The sequence below is a fragment of the Mus caroli genome, chromosome 4, assembly GCF_900094665.2.
Source record: "Mus caroli chromosome 4, CAROLI_EIJ_v1.1, whole genome shotgun sequence".
NCBI classification, from domain to species: domain Eukaryota; kingdom Metazoa; phylum Chordata; class Mammalia; order Rodentia; family Muridae; genus Mus; species Mus caroli.
This window is the reverse complement of record NC_034573.1, coordinates 126,230,148-126,247,197: the sequence shown is the minus strand read 5'-3', so window position 1 is coordinate 126,247,197 and position 17,050 is coordinate 126,230,148. Positions and strand designations below refer to the sequence as shown.

The 17,050-nt window shown below is 42.2% G+C and overlaps 1 protein-coding gene across 4 annotated transcripts in view; it reads left to right on the top strand.

The window, feature by feature from the left end:
* Kdm1a (lysine demethylase 1A) overlaps window positions 1–17,050 on the top strand; it is a 54,436-nt gene that overhangs the window by 34,120 nt on the left and 3,266 nt on the right. For 2 of the 4 annotated variants that reach the window (XM_029476768.1, XM_029476767.1), the window contains 10 exons: window positions 1,673–1,767; window positions 7,029–7,040; window positions 9,323–9,465; window positions 10,065–10,155; window positions 11,188–11,322; window positions 11,925–11,998; window positions 12,766–12,877; window positions 15,166–15,298; window positions 16,267–16,454; window positions 16,746–16,860. In XM_029476768.1, the coding sequence (XP_029332628.1) occupies window positions 1,673–1,767; window positions 7,029–7,040; window positions 9,323–9,465; window positions 10,065–10,155; window positions 11,188–11,322; window positions 11,925–11,998; window positions 12,766–12,877; window positions 15,166–15,298; window positions 16,267–16,454; window positions 16,746–16,860 (1,098 nt within the window). The remainder of the gene's footprint in view (window positions 1–1,672; window positions 1,768–7,028; window positions 7,041–9,322; window positions 9,466–10,064; window positions 10,156–11,187; window positions 11,323–11,924; window positions 11,999–12,765; window positions 12,878–15,165; window positions 15,299–16,266; window positions 16,455–16,745; window positions 16,861–17,050) is intronic. The other 2 variants (XM_021160226.2, XM_021160225.2) reach the window with 1 other exon arrangement.

Genomic DNA, 17,050 nt, shown 5'->3' with positions numbered 1-17,050 from the left:
GAGTGAGTCATAGGGACACAGCACAGACAATGAGTGAGTCATAGGGACACAGCACAGACAGATAGTGAGTGAGTCATAGGGACACAGCACAGACAGACAGTGAGTGAGTCATAGGGACACAGCACAGACAGACAGTGAGTCATAGGGACACAGCACAGACAGACAGTGAGTGAGTCATAGGGACACAGTGAGTCATAGGGACACAGCACAGACAATGTGAGTCTTAGGGACACACTACAGACAGATAGACAGTGAGTCATAGGGACACAGCACAGACAGAGTCATAATGAGAGTTTACTTACTTTCCTTATAGTTGTGGTTCTAGGCCAAAGGAGCAGTGATCTGATAGGCTTCTTGCTAATAGTTTCTGGTAGTTCAGATCACATGGCAAGAAACTGTATGTGAGTGCCTTTATGTCTCACCCTCCTAAGGCTAATACGAGTCAGTCAAGTTCACCTATTATATCCTCTCCAAAGCGTTTACCTTTTGAATAGGAGGATTAAGTGGGAATTCAACTCCAGCCTGAGTTTGTTGTTTTGGTTCTGAGTTTGTTTTGTTCTAACGAGACAGGGTTTCTCTCAGTAGCTCTGAAAGTCCTGGAACTCAATCTGTAGATCAGGCTGACCTGGAGCTCAGAGATCCAATTGCTTCTGTGTCCCCACCCCCAAGTGCTAGGATTGAAGGCATGCGCCACTACAACCTGGCCCAACCTGTGTTTTGAGGGAGCAAAGTATATTCAAATCACAGCAGGTCCTTATCTCCTATTAGTGGAAGGTACCTTAACAATTATACTTTCTGAAGGCAGAAAAATGTGAATTGTACAAGTCTTTTGACACTAGGGCATCTTTTTATAGTTTAAAGAATTTATCCTAAGGAAACAGACCAGTGAGTGATGCTGTGTTTGGATCATTTCCAACACAACATTGTTTTTAATGGCACAGCGTTAGAAACCACATTAGAAGATTAAATTATTATATGGTGAGACATGAATATCCACTAAGAATTATAGCTTCATAGCATAACTTGTTTGCAATGTATTGCTAAATTATAACTATTGCAGAATGGGTTATAACCCTTTTATGTGAAGCCCTGTACACCTAAATCGCAGAAAGCTCTGTATTAAAACATTAAAGGATTATGAGTAATATAACTTTTCCCCCCTGGTTTTTCTGAACAGGGTTTCTCTGTGTAGCCCTGGCTGTCCTAGAACTCACTCTATAGACTAGGTTGGCCTCAAACACAGAGATCCACCTGTCTTTGCCTCCCAAGTGCTGAGATTAAAGGTGCCTGGCTTATTTAATATTTTCACCTTGGTCTACGTTTTCCCTGTGAGCTTTAGAACAGAAGATATAATTAACACCCTGCATTGTCAGCTGCTTACTCGGTTTTTTGGCAGTGCTGCTGGGGATCCAGCTCAGTGCCTTGAAAATGGGAGACCACCTCTAGTACTGAGTTCTATGCCCGCCCTTGCTTATTCTGCAGGGTGTCTCATTGCATAGCTGGCTGGCCTTGGACACCACTCCGTCTTCCTGTCTCTCACCTTGAAAGGGCTGCAGCACCGGCATAGGCCACCAAGGCTGAATTTAGCAAGTTTTTGTTTTGAGTAAAGAAAATTTGACTTTGAGGTTTTCCTTTTCAAGGATAGGCTGACTTTGTTTGAGTTTTTTCCTAGGAGGGAATCCCATGGCTGTCGTCAGCAAACAAGTAAATATGGAACTGGCCAAGATCAAGCAAAAATGCCCACTTTATGAAGCCAATGGACAAGCTGTAAGTTGATGACAAACAGGTTTTCAAAATTTCTTTGGTTTGGTTGGAAATCATTTTAGGGAACTGTATGACTGAGCATGCTATGAGTATACAGACTGAGAAGAGAGATGAGCATGGCGTGACTATATAGACTTAGAAACAATTGACGTTTTTCTAGCTGTTTTCTTAACTCTGAGTTATTTAGGAAGAGATAATGGTATATGTGCAAATTTACATGTCTGCCTAGGCATTTTGTCTGTAGGAATTGACTGAAGGCTGGCCACACAGTTAATTGGCCCTAGCCAATTTTTTTCAATAGACCTATGGAATTGAACCTGAGTCTTCCTATTTCTGTGCTGTCCCTCCATCATGTGCTTTAGCTCTGTGTGCTCTGTCACTTCCCTTTGTGTGTATAGATAGAGGCTTCTGACGGGCGGGCTAGCAAACAGCCAGGGACACTTACCCAGAGGTAGAGTAAGTTAGTGCTTATGGTCAGAGAGAGGCCTAGGAGCTTCTTGTCCTTGGTGTGAGATTAGCAGCAACATGGCGATTGGTCTGAGATGTGAGAGAACAGGCCTTGGTCAGACATGCCTAGGCTGCCCCTGGCAATCCTGATTTTGGAGGTATGAGTAAAATTCAGAAGTTTGTGTTTAGCAGAAATTTGACCAGCTCCCCTGTCAGGATGAGAAAACACTGTCTGAGAATGTAAAAATATGGTTAACTTTGTATTTTGAGAAAGAAAGTTTGCTATGTAGTGTATATGTATAGCTAAGTTATTGTTACCAGGGTGATAAGATTCCCTGCTCTTAAGTTTTACAGGATGATGATCTCAGGGGACATCTGTGTTTACTCCTGATGTGGGCTTTATGGGCTTCAGATCAGAAAGAGGCTGATGTTAAGGAAACGCCTTGGGTTATGTCTACCAGATGTGCAGATTTCTTTCCAGGGCTTATTTGTGAGAGACATCTAACAAAATAGGAATGGAATGAGAGAGAAGGGATATAATTTATGCTAACTTATTAATAACTTATAAAAAGTTACTAATAATTTACTGACAAAAGTCAGTAAAAAAAATAAAGTTGAAGACAAGTTCTCTGCTGCAATCTACTGTTCCTTATATGGAAGTAGCACCCTCCAGTTTTTATTATGGAATTTTTAAAAATTTACAAAGTAGGAAGAGTATTATAGTACTCCCATTTTCCCAGTCTGTTTAACTTTCCTGTTTCTCCTGCAGGGAAAGAGGGTCTAAGAGTAACTGTTACCACAAGGGTTGCAGGTGCTAATTCATGTCTACTCAAGCCAACTTGGTTGCGACTCAGGTCCTAGCTCCCCGCCCCAGTGTTCTGGGTTCCGGAGTGAAAGAACATGCACAAAGTCTGTCAGCAAGATCAAGCTGAGGCAGATTTGCCAAGGGTTAGAGCCATTGCTACAGAAGAGTCAGGGCATGAGGGTGTGTGGAAGTGACTGGCAGGACAGGGTCACAGAGGGAGGGAACACATTTGTGAGTTGCAGTTTAGGACTTCAGCCGAGGTTGCACACTGGGGCTGAGGAAGGTGAGTAGGTGGAGAGAGCTCTGTGGGACGGGGTGAGGTCATCCTAGTGAGGTAAGAAGACAAGCTACAGTGTAGCCTTGCTGTGGGGGTGCTGGCCCAGGAGAAGTGACTTAGACAAGGCAGGAAAGAGCCTGGCTGTGTGAGGGGAACAGCAGCAAGTAAAGATCTAGGCAGAGAAGTGTGTTCAGCGCTTATACACTCCGTCTGTGACTGCTGGCTCCTGAGCCCTCCAGGGCCTGAGCCAGCGGGCCTCTGTACTAACTAAGCACAGCTTAGCTAAGCTCATAAAATAAGCTTTTAGTTTTGTGTTTGCTGGGTTGGGAATGGGATCCAGCCCCTCATGCTTCTCTAGGCGATTGCTCTATCAGTGCTGGCTTGTTTTGTTTTGTTTTTGTTTGTGTGGGGTTTTTTNGGGGGAGGGGTTGTTGTTATTGGTGATTTTATTTTTGTGTAGCACATTTTAAAAAACGTTTTAACAATATACCCACTAGCACGTTCCCCCGAAGCATAGTCACCAATCTGTCCTGTTACAGTGTGGGATATGATAAACAGCTTGTATAAGAACCACTTCTGCTGATCATACTATAGAAACTTGTCTATTATGTCCTGGTTAAGCTCCCTATCTGAGGACTAGGCCTGTGGGGAAACATTGAGTAATTTGAACAAGGGATATGGTTTTTCTTTCCTTTTTTCCCTTTAGAGTTAATTATTTTATGTATTTGCGTGTTTTGCATACATGATCTCTGTGCATAATGTGTGCCTGCTGCCCATGGAAGACAGAAGAGGGTTTTGGAACCCCAGGTACTGGAATTACAGTTGGTTGTGAAATACCACGTGGGTGTTGGGTATTGAACCTGGGTCCTCTGCAAAAGCAACGGTGCTCTTCACTGCCGAGCCGTCCTTCCTGCCTATGGTGTGGTTTTTCCCTAAGTCTATTTGTATTTGGTGCTATAGCCAAGTGATGGTTCTTCAGGCATTTTAGTTTTAGAAAGAATTCTTTGTAGCTTTGAGTTCCTCTTGCCTTTTGCATAGCTATATGTTAGAAACCACATTAATATGTTTTTCTGTCTCCGATGGTCTGGCTCAGTAAGAATGCAGAACTGTTGACCTGTAGGCTAGTTTTTCATTTAGAGGACAGGTACAGAGAACCTTGTTTGCTGTTGTTGAAGAAAGATGAGAAGTTGAGTAGGTCAGTAGTTTCATTTTGTAGAATGGAAAACTATTTCTCATGGATTTCCCTAAAGCCACTGTGATCAAGCATTTAAGAATCAGTTTGTTTCCTGGGGTTCTAGCTCAGATTCTCATTTTGTTCTGTTACACCTGCCTGTATTTTCAGGAGGATAGGTGGGGTAGGGCAAGTGATTGCCTGTGTGACTGTGTCCTCTTAAAGAGTTTAAAAATAGTTCCCTAAGGCCTAGCTCCATGGAGTATTCCTTTAATCCCAGCACTCAGGAGACAGAGGCACAAGGAGTTCTGTGAGTTTGAAGCCAGCTTGGTCTACATAGCAAGTTCCAGGACAGACAAGGCTACATAATAGAGAGACCCTGTTTCAAAACAAAACAAAATAGTTTCCCTTGGAGCCAGCAAGGCCCACCTAGAGTAGAAATTACTCAGCTATTAAGATTTCTTACTGTTTAAAAAATGAGATTCTAGCCGGGCGTGGTGGCACACGCCTTTAATCCCAGCACTCTGGAGGCAGAGGCAGGCGGATTTCTGAGTTCGAGGCCAGCCTGGTCTACAAAGTGAGTTCCAGGACAGCCAGAGCTATAAAAAAAATGAGATTCTATGTTCTTTTATGTGCAACCTTAGTCAAAATTTACCCAGCACAGTTCTGTAATTCCAGCTACTTAGTAGCTAAAGCAGGAAGATCAAAAGAAATAAGAAGTAACAACAAACACCACCTATTACATTTTCTTCCTATAGCAAGGGTGGCCAGGTATAGAGCTGTGTGTGCCCTTAAGCAAGCACCGCCTCTGATATCTATAGCCTTCTCTCCTTTGTCTTTTGGTTTTTGTTTTTCTTTTGAGACCGGGTTTCCCTGTGTAGCCCTGGCCATTCTGGAACTCACAAAGACTGAGTGAACCCAGTCATCTGGGGTTCAGTCCTTAGTATCACAAAGGAGGGAGGGAAGCAATTTGATGGTTCTTTTGTTAGTGCATAGAGAATTATTTTCCCATGTTTAATAAGGCCAGCAGTTACTGAAAGTTACAGATAGCACCGGATATGGAGGTACACACCTTCAATCCCGGCACTTAGGAGGCAGGTACAGGTGGATCTTTGTGAGTTCCAGGATAGCCAGGGTTACACAGAGAAACCCTGTCTCCAAAAACCACAAAAAGAGAGAGGTTATAGATATCACAGGTGGTGCTTGCTTAAGGACACAGCTCCTTACCTAGCCACTTTTTGCTAGGAAAAAAATGTAAATAGATGGTGTTTGTTGTTACTATTCATTTTTTGTGTATGTGTACTTCTGTGTACATGTATGTCTGATGTATATTGTGTTTGGAGTGTAAATGTACATAAAAGGTTGGTGTCTCCCTCTTTCATTCTTTGTCTTATTTCTGAGACAGGGTCTCTCACAGAACCTGGAGCTCACTGGTTGAGCTCTTTGGCTGGCCAGCAGGCTCTAGGGATCCTTGTGTCCCTGCTTCCCCTGCACTGGGTTACCTTCTTATGTGAAGGCTGGGATCTGAACTCAGCTGTGTGGTGGCACTCTGACTGACTTAATTAAGAATCTTATTGTCCTGGTGCCTATTGTTAAACTACTAAAATGACAATGATCCCTAAGGCAGTACCTCACCATTCTCTGCGGTTCTCTATGGGCAGCTAGAGAGAGTGTTGAGCTTCAGTGTTCGTTGGGGTTGGGGATGCACGATGATCCATCCTGCATGTCTAGAGTTTTCCTTTAGAGAAACATCTCCATAATTATTTGTAGAAGTAATAGAGTCCAAAGATTTTAAGCAAAGGGAATGAAATATAGAACACTGGTCATTTCTAAGTCCTTAGTCATTTACTAGATCTTTAAATTGTCAGATATGTAAAACATAGTGTCTGTAACTGGCCTTTTGGCAGTGGATTCAGTATTTAAATGCATTCAAAACACATTTGAGTTTCTCCTGATCACTATTGGTCTGCCAGCGGACACCTATGCTATTTACATTTCCCAATACTCCTTTCATTTACAACTGAAATGTTAGTGTTAATGTAGAACAGCCCGACTTCTCCTGGTTACACTGGCAAAATCAGCATTGCTGTAATTGCTCACCTGGGCAGAGAATGGATGGGCCTGGTTGCTGACTGCCTCACATACCTCATAACTCGGAGACTTGGGTCTAAGTGGGTACTGGACATGCAGTCTTTCATCTGGTATCAAATGTGGTAGTACTTCTTTGGTTTGAGTCTTGTTTGTTTTTGTGTTACTGTTCTGTGTTTTCTGTTTTTTAATTGAGTTTTCCTTTTGTTTGAGTGCTTTCTCACTCCCACCCCGGCCTGCCTTTGTTAAATTGCCCCGACCCCTGGCCATTTCTATGCCTTGACTCTCCCATTTTGGTCTCTGTATAGTCTGTTCCTTATTTCTCCAGTGGTTGCAGCTTCTAAGCTAACAGAATGCTTCTGTCATGCTATGTGTTTAAAGCCTTGATTTTACTGCTGTCATACAAAACTAAACTCGACGTGGCTGTTGGGCTGTTATTTACAGTTTATTTCTCCCTCTGCTGCACTGATTAAAAGGACACTGTCAAGGTATTTTTTCATAATTTTTCAAATCATTTTCTTCACTGTTTACAGTAACCCATTAAAAGCTTAACACTTAAATCTTTTCCTTTCAATGATCCTCTCCATCACACATTCACACTGGTTTGTTGTTGTAGAGTTGCGCCTATATGTTGGGCTGGTGCGTTTAGTTTTTGTCATTGAAAGCGCATGTAAAACATCAGTTTTGTTTTGTTTTGTTTTTTGGTGGGGAGTGTGGATGGGAAAGGGGGAAGTGTAATGAATCAAGCAGGCTGCTCAGAAAATAGAGGGAAGAAACAAAGGTCAATTTGGTCCCTCTAACCTTGACAGTGTCCCTTTAAATATTTCTCTACCACACACCCTAGGCCCAGTTCCTGAACGGGGATGCTGGGTGTTTCTCAGTTGAACTCTTTTATGTGACTGTCACCCTAACCACAAAGATTAAAGCTTGTCTGAAGCAAGCCATCCAGTTGGCACTGGAAGAGCTTTAATCTGCCCCATTGCGCTCTTGTGTTTTGGCACATCCCGCCCCGTGGTAGAGGAGGCATATGTGGTTTAGTAGCTCCTCTTGGTAGAGCATCCTCTTGTGAGGCATTTTAGAAACCTGCATAGAAACACTCCAGGAAAGCAGTCTTGCTGTTACCATTGGGGAGTCATGGAGATTTTTATACTGAGACGTGATTGTCTCCTTCTGAGAGGAGAGCTCAGTGCCGAGTGCTCGAGCCATCTTTTATAGCACTATTGCAGGCTTGCTTGCACCAGAAATAGCAAGTTCCCGGCAGGATTTCACTTTAAGTTACTGAATACATGGCCATCACATCTTTGAAAGTAACTGATGAGAATGTGAATGAAATTCATGAGAGGGTCTCTGAACAACTCTAGTGGTGCAGTCAGAGCAAGCAGGACCATCACTGAGAGCTCTTCTTTCACTGTGGAAATGGGGCACCAGCTATTCTGACCCACCAGCTCCTGAGACCACGGTAATGCATAAACAGCACCAAGCATCTGAAGCCTGGCTCTCTATCTCGTTTTCTACACAAACGAGATTATTGGAGTTTAGATTTCCTTTAGGCGGGGAGTAGCTAATTCTCTGTGAAAGCCACCTCTCTCCTTGAGGTGTTAAGTATGACTGTCACTTGTATCTGTTGTGTTCACAGATCCAAAGCAGAGCTGCTTTGGCGCTCTTCCCCTTCTCTTTTAGAGACAGTCACCCTTTTTTGATAGGTCATCTGTCTTTGCCATAGGAGTGACCCATCTCATGGGATGGTATAGTTGAGTGCTTGCAAGTATAAAATTGAAGGGTTTCCATTGAGAGGTAGCTTCTTACTGTGGTGATTTTGTCCCATCCTACCAAACACTTCAGGCTTGGTAGCTTGGTAGCTGCTAGAGCCTATTTTACTGCTTGGTTTTCTTGTTCCCTATTGTAGATTGATTGCAAAGTGAAGTCTATATTTTAAATCTCATTTCTTACACAGTGCCCAGCCCTGGCAAAAGATGCTTATCTTAGGCCTTGGTGTCTCTCACTATTGCCAATGACTCCAGCAGTGGGGCTGCAGATAGTTTACATTGGGACAAAACTAAGATGTATCCAAGGAATGGTACTAATGAACTAATTAATGCTGCTGTCTGTAGAGCCTGTAGAATGGTCTAGGTCAGCTAGAGGACTGCTTGGTTGTATGTTCCCTTCCTCTGCCACAGCAAGGCACCAGACCTTCTGGTAACTATTCATAGTCTAAGACCTTTAGCATTGAACTCTGAAGCTGAGACTCCATTATTAATTTCTATGTAAAAGTATGGTTATGATGGGTTATTGTCGGCACCATGAATTTACTTCCATATTTTCTCCTGTCCTTTGAAATTCTTTCATCCTTGAGCAGGTAACTTGAGCTGCTTCTTTTCCCATTTTGTTCTTATTCTTTAAGGCCTTGAGGTGTGTGATCACAGTTTTTGTTCTCTGGGACTTTTCTAGTGTGTCCTTTGCATGTCAGTGCAGCGTAGCTCAGTGTACCTTGTGCTTTGTGTAACTTCAGCTAGTGCCAATGCAGGTCTTCTAGCTCCAGAGTCCCAGCTCTGAGGGAAAAGTGGGAGAGAAGGAAATATTTCAGGCCTGAAACATTTCATATCTCATTTAAATGGACTTACCACTTCATAGAAAAAGTCAAATCATTGTCCTCAAAGGTTTTCCTTTGAAATGCATATTTTGGCCTCTAAACTGTAGAACATTTTTGTGTGTTCATGGATGACTGCTTATAGTCTTATAAGGACCAACTCTGCTATATTCATATTTGCAGGTTCCAAAAGAGAAAGATGAAATGGTAGAACAAGAATTTAACCGGTTGCTAGAAGCCACCTCTTACCTTAGTCACCAGTTAGACTTCAACGTCCTCAATAATAAACCTGTATCCCTTGGCCAGGCATTGGAGGTTGTCATTCAGTAAGTACTTTGAAACTGTTTATTGCATAGTGAATTCCATTTACAGATTGTTATTTATGTCTTATTTGAGCTAATTTTTACATATTTTCATGTGAGATTTTAAGTTCTAAAATCAGGGCTGGAGAGATGACTCAGTGGTTAAAGAGGAGCACGGGCTGCTCACCCAGAGGGCCTGGGTTCAGTTCCCAGGGCTCCTACAGCCACTCATAACGGCTGTCTGTATAGTAACAGAAGAGCTGACACTCCCTTGCCCCTCCCTCTGAAGTAACTGCACGCATGCAGTGCATAGACAAGACGGGCAAACACTCAAAATAAAACTAAATAAATTTTTTTTTAAAAAGATGAATTTCAAAGTAACACATTTTAAAAAATTATAGAATCCCCAAGGCCACTTTCTAAAATGTACCTGTTCTAAAACGTACCATTTTAATGCATATTATTTATCTTGTAGGCTAGGTAACAAATAGAACAAGCTAATTTCCTTGTCTGAATATTTGACATTTGTTGGGCTTTGGCCCTTGGATTTTTGGCTAGGTTCCAATTTTGTGCTATAGAGCCGGTTCTGCAGCTGGGCCATATATATGTGTTGTCTCTTACAGGCTGCAAGAAAAGCATGTCAAAGATGAGCAGATTGAACATTGGAAGAAGATAGTGAAAACTCAGGAGGAGTTGAAAGAGCTTCTTAATAAGGTAGAGCTTTGCATTCAGTGTTCTAAAAAACTAAAACGGGGATTCCTTTAACTTAAAATGCTAAAGGCCTTTTTTGAGCAGCCCGGCTGGGTCTCCTTATCCTTACCAACTGCAGTTGATTGGTACAGCACCTGTGCTGAGGTCTGGGGCTAGAGCAAGATGAGCTGAGGCCAGCTACTCATTGAAGACAACAACCTAGTCAGCCCATTCATTGCCATAATTCTCTCAGATGCCAACATTCCCACCTCCATTTCCTAACTGAGGACTCTGTCACCACCAAGTTTCAGGTTCTAGGTGTTTCAAATATAGTTGTATTTTCCTTTTTATTTTACCAACTGCAAAAAATATCAGTTTATGGAGAAATGGTTCCTTAGCTGGGGACAGGGCCTCACATTGTCAGGCTTCCTGTCACACAGGAACTCCAGCGCAGCTCTGTATGGACTGTGGCAAGGATTGAGGAATAGCTGGAGAATTGCCAGTTGGTAGACATCTGCGGGCCAGGTTTCAATACCTTGTTGATAACTGAGAAACTAACATTAGGAATGATCGCTTAAGGTTCTTTTTGTAGTGATCTGACTTTTACATGTAAGTTTAATATAAGGATCAAAGCTGGGCATGGTGGTGAGCCTGTGAGATTCCAACACCCAAGAGGCTGAAGCAAGAGGAGCTGTGAGGTTAAGATCTGGGCTACATAGTGAGACCTTGTCTCAAAGCAAAGCAGTGACAGCTAGCTGCTTTCCCAAAATAAGTTTAAATTGATGGTAGGTTGTTTCACATATTTTTAAAAATGGAATATTCATTTCCCTCTTTATTGTTTTGGAAGACAAAAATCCATCTTAGTTACCTGATAATGTTTCAGAAACCTCTGTTAAACTCTGTTTTTTTCCCAAATGGCAGGACATAGAACTGGTATTCAGAATTTCCCAGGCTCTTTCATAACAGTGTACAGGAAGACTCACTGTGAAGGGTATGTTATTTGGGAATGAATTGCTTTGCTATCGAGTATGAAAATTTTTTACTTTTCCATCTTAGATGGTAAATTTGAAGGAGAAAATTAAAGAGCTCCATCAGCAATACAAAGAAGCTTCAGAAGTGAAACCGCCCAGAGATATTACAGCCGAGTTCCTGGTGAAAAGCAAGCACAGAGATCTGACTGCCCTCTGCAAGGTCAGTGCCGTCCTGCCCTGAACAGTCAGGGAGAGGTAGGGAGCCTGAGCCGAGCCACAGCCAATGGTAACTGTCTGTACTAGGAGAAGGGGTTTTGGTGCCTTAGGAGCCATGGAGAGTCAGTATTGTGTGAGAATGTTTCCTGCAGGGTTCTTATCCTGACGGTTGAGATTGGTAATGCATGTGAAGTTTGAAGTCAGACTGTGGTTTAAGTAACCCACCTGGTGTCCCTAACACCTTGGCCTCCGTAGTCACCTTATCTGTGGCAGGCATGGTATTAGCCACACATAGATTGGAGGGTCCTTGTGAAGCTTAAATGAAGTATGTCTAAGGAGTCCTGTCCCAAGGCCCCGAGAGGTGCTGAGAGCATAGTAGCTGCTTTGCTCTACATCCTGGCTTGGAACACACTGCTAGTGCTTTTACCATTTCTCCTCCTGCCCTGTCTCACCCCAGACTCATAACTTGTTTCCAGATAAAGAACCCCGCCTTAAATTAAATCACACTTTATAAGCATGGTCTGAGCAGGAAGTGTGCTACATATGAATTAGGTAGATATCTATTTAAGATTAAGCCACACTCATTTATTTTTTATATAATGTCAGGAATATGATGAATTAGCTGAAACACAAGGAAAGCTAGAAGAAAAACTTCAAGAATTGGAAGCCAATCCCCCAAGGTAAGGAGAGAAACTCAGACATTAAGAATTTTAGCTTCGCTTTCCTTGAGATCAGTTTGGAAGATAATAAAACAGTGATGCTTTTTTTCTTGAGCGTATTGAATTATGTGATGAATGGGAAGTGTGTGTGGACATGGGCTGTTTCTCAGGTTTGTAGTCTCCTCCTCTTACATGTTAGTGTGACGACATTCTCAGTATCTACAGTTAGCCCTTCTCCACGAGTCCTGGTATTGAGATGACCTCTCATAGGTGGGAATTGTCTTTGAGTGTGATTTAAAAGTACTGTTGCTTTATACTGGAAAGATTTGGAGCAGGAGACAGAACTGTTCTTGTTATTTCCACTGGGGTCAGGCAGTGACTGCATGCTAATAAAATACTCCACATGCATCCGCCCTGTTTTCTTGCAGACAGAGATGCTGTCTGTCCTTGGAGTAAATTAGCCTGTGGATTTGAGACGAAGCTTACACTTTTGTGATGTATGAAGACTTAGTATGAGGAAATTTTTTCACACAAAGGTGACCCCACTGTAATTTGCTAAACCAAGTTTGACATTGCTCTCTAGAAATTAGGGACAGAGTAGTTTAATAACAGAGGTGAGAGCCTGTTCTGTGCTTTAGATATAAGGCAGAGTCCCGTCCCCCCCCCCCCCCCCCCCCCCCAGCTTAAAGTCCAGATTGGCTTACACCATCCATGGAGCTCATTGAGACTAGTAGTGATGTCTTTTGTATTTTTGTTAACCCTGTACTCCCTAATTTTTTTTTTTTCAGTGATGTATACCTCTCATCAAGAGACAGACAAATACTTGACTGGCATTTTGCAAATCTTGAATTTGCCAACGCCACACCTCTCTCTACCCTCTCTCTTAAACATTGGGATCAGGTAGGACTCCTTCATTATTCTGTCTGTCTGTCTATATGTCTGTCTTGTAGACAGCTTCAGGAGGAGATGGCATTTGCTTACAAAAAATCTGCATAAGCAATCAGCTTGATGATTTGCCAAGCTTGTTTCACAATGAGCTACCACCACAACTAGGATATAGAGCATTTCACCCTGTTGTCATGGTGCACTCCTGTCATCCCAGTGCTTTGGAGGCTAGGACAGAAAAAAATTAGTGAATTCAAGGTCAGTATAGCCTAGATTGCCTCTTTAAAAACTTTTAGTTACAGAACATTTTACATTATCCTGAGTTGTCTTCTGCCCTTTGCAATTAATCGCTCTGCCCGATACTGCTTTTCTTTCTTTCTTTCTTTCTTTTTGTTTGTTTGTTTGTTTTTTGAGACAGGGTTTCTCTGTGTAGCCCTGGCTGTCCTGGAACTCACTTTGTAGACCAGGCTGGCCTCGAACTCAGAAATCTGCCTGCCTCTGCCTCCCGAGTGCTGGGATTAAAGGCGTGCGCCACCACGCCCGGCCTTTGTCTTGTTTTCTTGTAAGTTGTCTTTATGAATGACTTCACTTACCATGATGTTGTTTATCTCTTTATTACAGCTCTACCGTAGAGATAAACATAGGTTGTTAATTTATTGCTGGTGATGTATGTGTGTATTGTGGTAATATTAGTGAAGTTGCTCTGAATATTATTTTTATCAGATAAAAATGTAAGAGTGGAGCTGAGCATGGTTGGTCATGCCTTTAATCCTAGCACTTGCAATTTAGGCAGAGGCAGGTGGATGTCTGAATCCATAGCCAGCCTGGTAGACATAATGAGTTCCAGGACAGCCAGTGAGACACACCTTGAGATCCTGTCTCTGACTGCTCCCCCACCCTCCAAAGAAAGTAGGAATGGAATTGCTAAGATCTTAGGGAAAGTAGTTTCTGGCTTTGGTGGTACTGGGGATCGGGTTCAGGGCCTGTGCCTATCAGGTAATTGCTCTGCCACTGCACTGTGCTTACACCCCTAGCCCTGTTTTTAACCATGTAACAAACTTCCGAACTGCATACTAGGTGACTTTCCCCTTTTAAGTCAGCGACGATCCATGTGTTTCACATCTCCAGAGATGCCACCATTCCAGTGACTGTCAGGATAGTACCTTCATGTTTATCAGCTGCTCTGTCTTCTTTCAGTGAAAATCTGGTTGTCTTTTAAGTCAGAAGAGCTCATTTGTCAGATACATATTTTACACTATTTTCTTCTAGTCTTTGGCTTGTCCTTTTTGTTACTGACTCTACATGACCCTAGGGCACATGCTCTATCATTGTTACCCTTCTAGTTCTGTCTGTACTTTTTACATTCTGAAAAATTGTCATCCTCACACCTGAGCTTATCTTTGCTGCTAGATCAGTTTTAACATCTAATTACTAAAAATCATAATTCCTTGCCCCCCACCCCCCCGAGTTTCTAGACCATTGGTATACTCTTAGCTTCCAGGTCAGACCCTGGCTTGATAACTTCAGATGTCCAAGAACTTAAGCCTCTGGGCTGCCTTCGCCTAACTTGACCAACTAGTTTTGGAAATCTTCCTCAACTTTAGTCTGTCAATTTAAGAACTAAAAGTGGATTTTGCTCTTAAGTAAAAATGTAATTATGGCAGTGGATCTGATGCCTTGAACATCTATAATGCTGTAAGGATTTTATTCATATGAATAAAATATATATATGTGTATATGTATATATGTGTATATATATATATATATGTGTGTGTGTGTATATGCTTTGTACTTCCTGATCATCTGTCTCTATCCCATCACATATGGATGGATGGACTATACCTGGTCATATAGGACTGTGCTAATAACTATCTAGGGACAAAAGAAACTTCTTACTGGAGATTAGGAGCAAGATCAGCCAGTGGTTCCTCCCACCCACCCCTGGGTAGTTTAACTTTTGAATACTGAGTAACTGTTTGTGGTCTTAAAATACTGTTTGGGGCAGGAGAGGTGGGACATAAGGGAGAGGGCAGGCAGTCAAGTGGGTTGGCTGCTCTGGCAGAGGATCTGGGTTTGAATGCCAGCACCAACATGACAGTTGTTCATTCTGGTCCCAGAGTATCCAATACCCTCTTATGGCTTCTATGTAGGAAAACATCCATACACACAAAATATAAAGATTTTAAAAATTGATTTGTACAAGCTTGTGGTCTTTAACACTATCCTATAGAACCCAATGCAAATGGCATAGCATAAATTATATTTTAAAAGTGTAACAACAGGCCTTTCTTTTACCTTGATAGGATGATGACTTTGAGTTTACTGGAAGCCACCTGACAGTAAGGAATGGCTACTCATGTGTGCCTGTGGCTTTAGCTGAAGGCTTGGACATTAAACTGAACACAGCAGTGCGACAGGTTCGCTACACAGCCTCAGGTACGTGCCTGCTCTATAGGAAGGTAGAGCACCTTTCCTGAATGAAACAGGGCTAATTTTTAATCTTTATTTTTGGTAACTCGTTTGCATGATTCATGTGTACATTTTGTAGACACCTTTTGCAATCAGATGGCAAAGTGACAGAAAACATAATACCGTCTTCATTCTGTGTCCACAGGAAGTGAGTGTAGGTTAGTTATCATACTTATGATGTGCCATGTTCTCAAAAAAAATCATAATTATGTTTACAGGGAATTGATCAAAAAAGATATATGCGTATCTTTTGTATGCAAATATTCATGAACAGTTATACAACTACATGTGCATAGATACATATATACATACATACACGTGTTCATAAAAACCACCTTAGGGCTCATCAGCCACCTGCTTGTTGGTGCTCAGTCTTACAGTTTATTCTGATTTTATTTTTGTTAATCTGTGTTATTTTTTTTTTTAAAGATTTATTTATTTATTATATGTAAGTACACTGTAGCTGTCTTTAGATATTCCAGAAGAGGGCGCCAGATCTCGTTACGGATGGTTGTGAGCCACCATGTGGTTGCTGGGATTTGAACTCTGGACCTTCGGAGGAGCAGTCGGGTGCTCTTACCCACTGAGCCATCTCACCAGCCCCCTGTGTTATTTTTTTTTAAGTACATATTAGTACATTTTTAAGTCAACTTAGAGATCAATTAGCATTATAGTGTATCTCACAGTTTGAGGCTATGTATCTGTCTTCGAGTTGTCATCCTTAGTGAGCAGGTCACCACTTTACTCCAGTGATAACTCATGTAGGATTTATCAAGTGTGAGTGAGGGTTTAAAGCCTGGCAACCTTAGGTTCGCCTCTTCTGTTTTCTTGTCTGGAAAGTGAAGGAAATAGCATGTTGAACCTGTTGGCTGCCATATTCAGTTTCCTCATTGGAGCTATCCTTGTTACCATTAAAGTTTTCCCACTTTCTCTAGGATGTGAAGTGATTGCTGTGAACACACGTTCCACAAGTCAAACCTTTATTTATAAGTGTGATGCAGTTCTCTGCACACTTCCTTTGGGAGTGTTGAAGCAGCAGCCACCAGCTGTTCAGTTTGTGCCACCTCTTCCTGAGTGGAAAACATCTGCAGTCCAGAGGATGGGATTTGGCAACCTTAACAAGGTGCTGTGCTTTCCTCTCTCCTGTCGCTTAGTATTTGGTGTCCGGTAGCATCAGTGAAGACTGGGCTCTGCATGTAGCCATGTTTGCCTGTTCCCTCAGCTGTCTGATCCAGGCCTGAGGCCTGGCAGTGCCTGGTTGTATAATATTCAAGCACACTTTATAATCCCAAACCTACTTGGGATTCTCTTAGGAGTGGTTAGTAAGTCGTAAGAAGTCTGACTCTGGAAGGGGACAGTGATGCTTAGAGAGCAGCACTCCGAGGCCAGCTGATGTGCTCCCTTCCTCTGCTAGGTGGTGTTATGCTTTGACCGTGTGTTCTGGGATCCGAGTGTCAATTTGTTTGGGCACGTTGGCAGTACAACTGCTAGCAGGGGTGAGCTCTTCCTCTTCTGGAACCTATATAAAGGTAACTGTTTGCTATTTTATTTTTTCATACTCTTATAGAGACAGAATTAGGAATATTGAAGTTTTCTAATATAGATATGACTTTTTTTATTAACTTAATAAGCAAATCCTTAAAAAGCCCTTCAAAGTGTTGCATGTAAAAAAATGCATGTAAAAATGAAGAAACATCCTGATCCTATTTGCCCATAAGC